The sequence below is a fragment of the Nematolebias whitei genome, chromosome 17 (assembly GCF_014905685.2).
Source record: "Nematolebias whitei isolate Nwh7 chromosome 17, NemWhi1, whole genome shotgun sequence".
NCBI lineage: Eukaryota > Metazoa > Chordata > Actinopteri > Cyprinodontiformes > Rivulidae > Nematolebias > Nematolebias whitei.
Window position 1 is genome coordinate 39,567,061 of NC_056514.1, and position 1,038 is coordinate 39,568,098.

A 1,038-nucleotide genomic window follows, 5' to 3' on the forward strand; every position below is an offset into this window, starting at 1 on the left:
TGTAGAAACGTTTCGTCTCTCATCCGAGAGACTTCCTCAGTCTGAGGTGCTGTATTCAGCTCAGTCTCTTAAATAGCACCTTCTCAGAGTGGATCAACCAGTTTGCTGCTGACAACCAGAACCAGCTGCTCACATGATCAAGAACTGTTAGGCTGATGGTCCTTCTTGAGCATGTAAAAACAGTTTTCCGTGATTGTTTGAACATGTGTCAATACTTTTATGTTCATTAAGCGAACGGGTAAAGTTTTAAAATAGTTTTTGATGCTGTTCATTTTCTCAACTGTAATTTTTGGAAGTTGAAACTAAAATTTTAATTGTCTTGAATAAAAAATGTGTCGTGTTTAAAAGTATAAAATTGTATCAACACTTAAAGAACAGGTCTAAAGTTTTTATGTTGCAGATATTTCCATGATGTTAAAGAGACAAACTGACGACGATTGTTTAACATGAGGGGGTCCCTGAACCCAAACGGGTTTAGACAGAACCAGCTGCAGCTGGATATTTGAATGATAAAATCTTTGACCCCAGAGGGAACCAAACCTCCGGGCCGACCCGGTTCAGTCAGTCGACAGTTTAGACGCAGCTCGTCGGACCGTTAAACGTTCTGAGTAGCCACTAGAAGTTCTGACCCGACTCTCGTCCTGCAGGACCTGCCGAACGCCATGAACGCCGCAGAGATCACAGACAAGCTGGGGCTGCACGCGCTGCGCCAGCGCAGCTGGTACATCCAGGCCACCTGCGCCACCAGCGGGGACGGGCTCTACGAGGGCCTGGACTGGCTCTCCAACCAGCTCAAGAACCAGAAATGATCCATTCCACCCCCCCTTTTGTTTTCTTTCTTTGTTTGTTGTTTATTTTCTCTGTTTCAACACAGCGGCAGCACCGGACCCAGGCCCCCTCCGCCCCCAACATTTAACCCCCGGTTCTTCTTTTGTTCCCCTCGTTGGTGTGTGTGTGGGCTGGGATTGGGAGGAATCCTGGTGTGCCTTTTAAACCTGTGGTTTTCAAGACCCCCCCCCCCCCCCCCCCCCCCCCCCC

The 1,038-nt window shown here is 48.2% G+C and overlaps 1 protein-coding gene across 2 annotated transcripts in view; it reads left to right on the top strand.

The window, feature by feature from the left end:
• arf2b (ADP-ribosylation factor 2b) overlaps positions 1–1,038 on the top strand; it is a 4,631-nt gene extending 3,593 nt beyond the window's left edge. For both annotated transcript variants that reach the window (XM_037691675.1, XM_037691676.1), the window contains exon 5: positions 648–1,038. In XM_037691675.1, the coding sequence (XP_037547603.1) occupies positions 648–809 (162 nt within the window). In that variant the 3' untranslated portion in view covers positions 810–1,038. The remainder of the gene's footprint in view (positions 1–647) is intronic.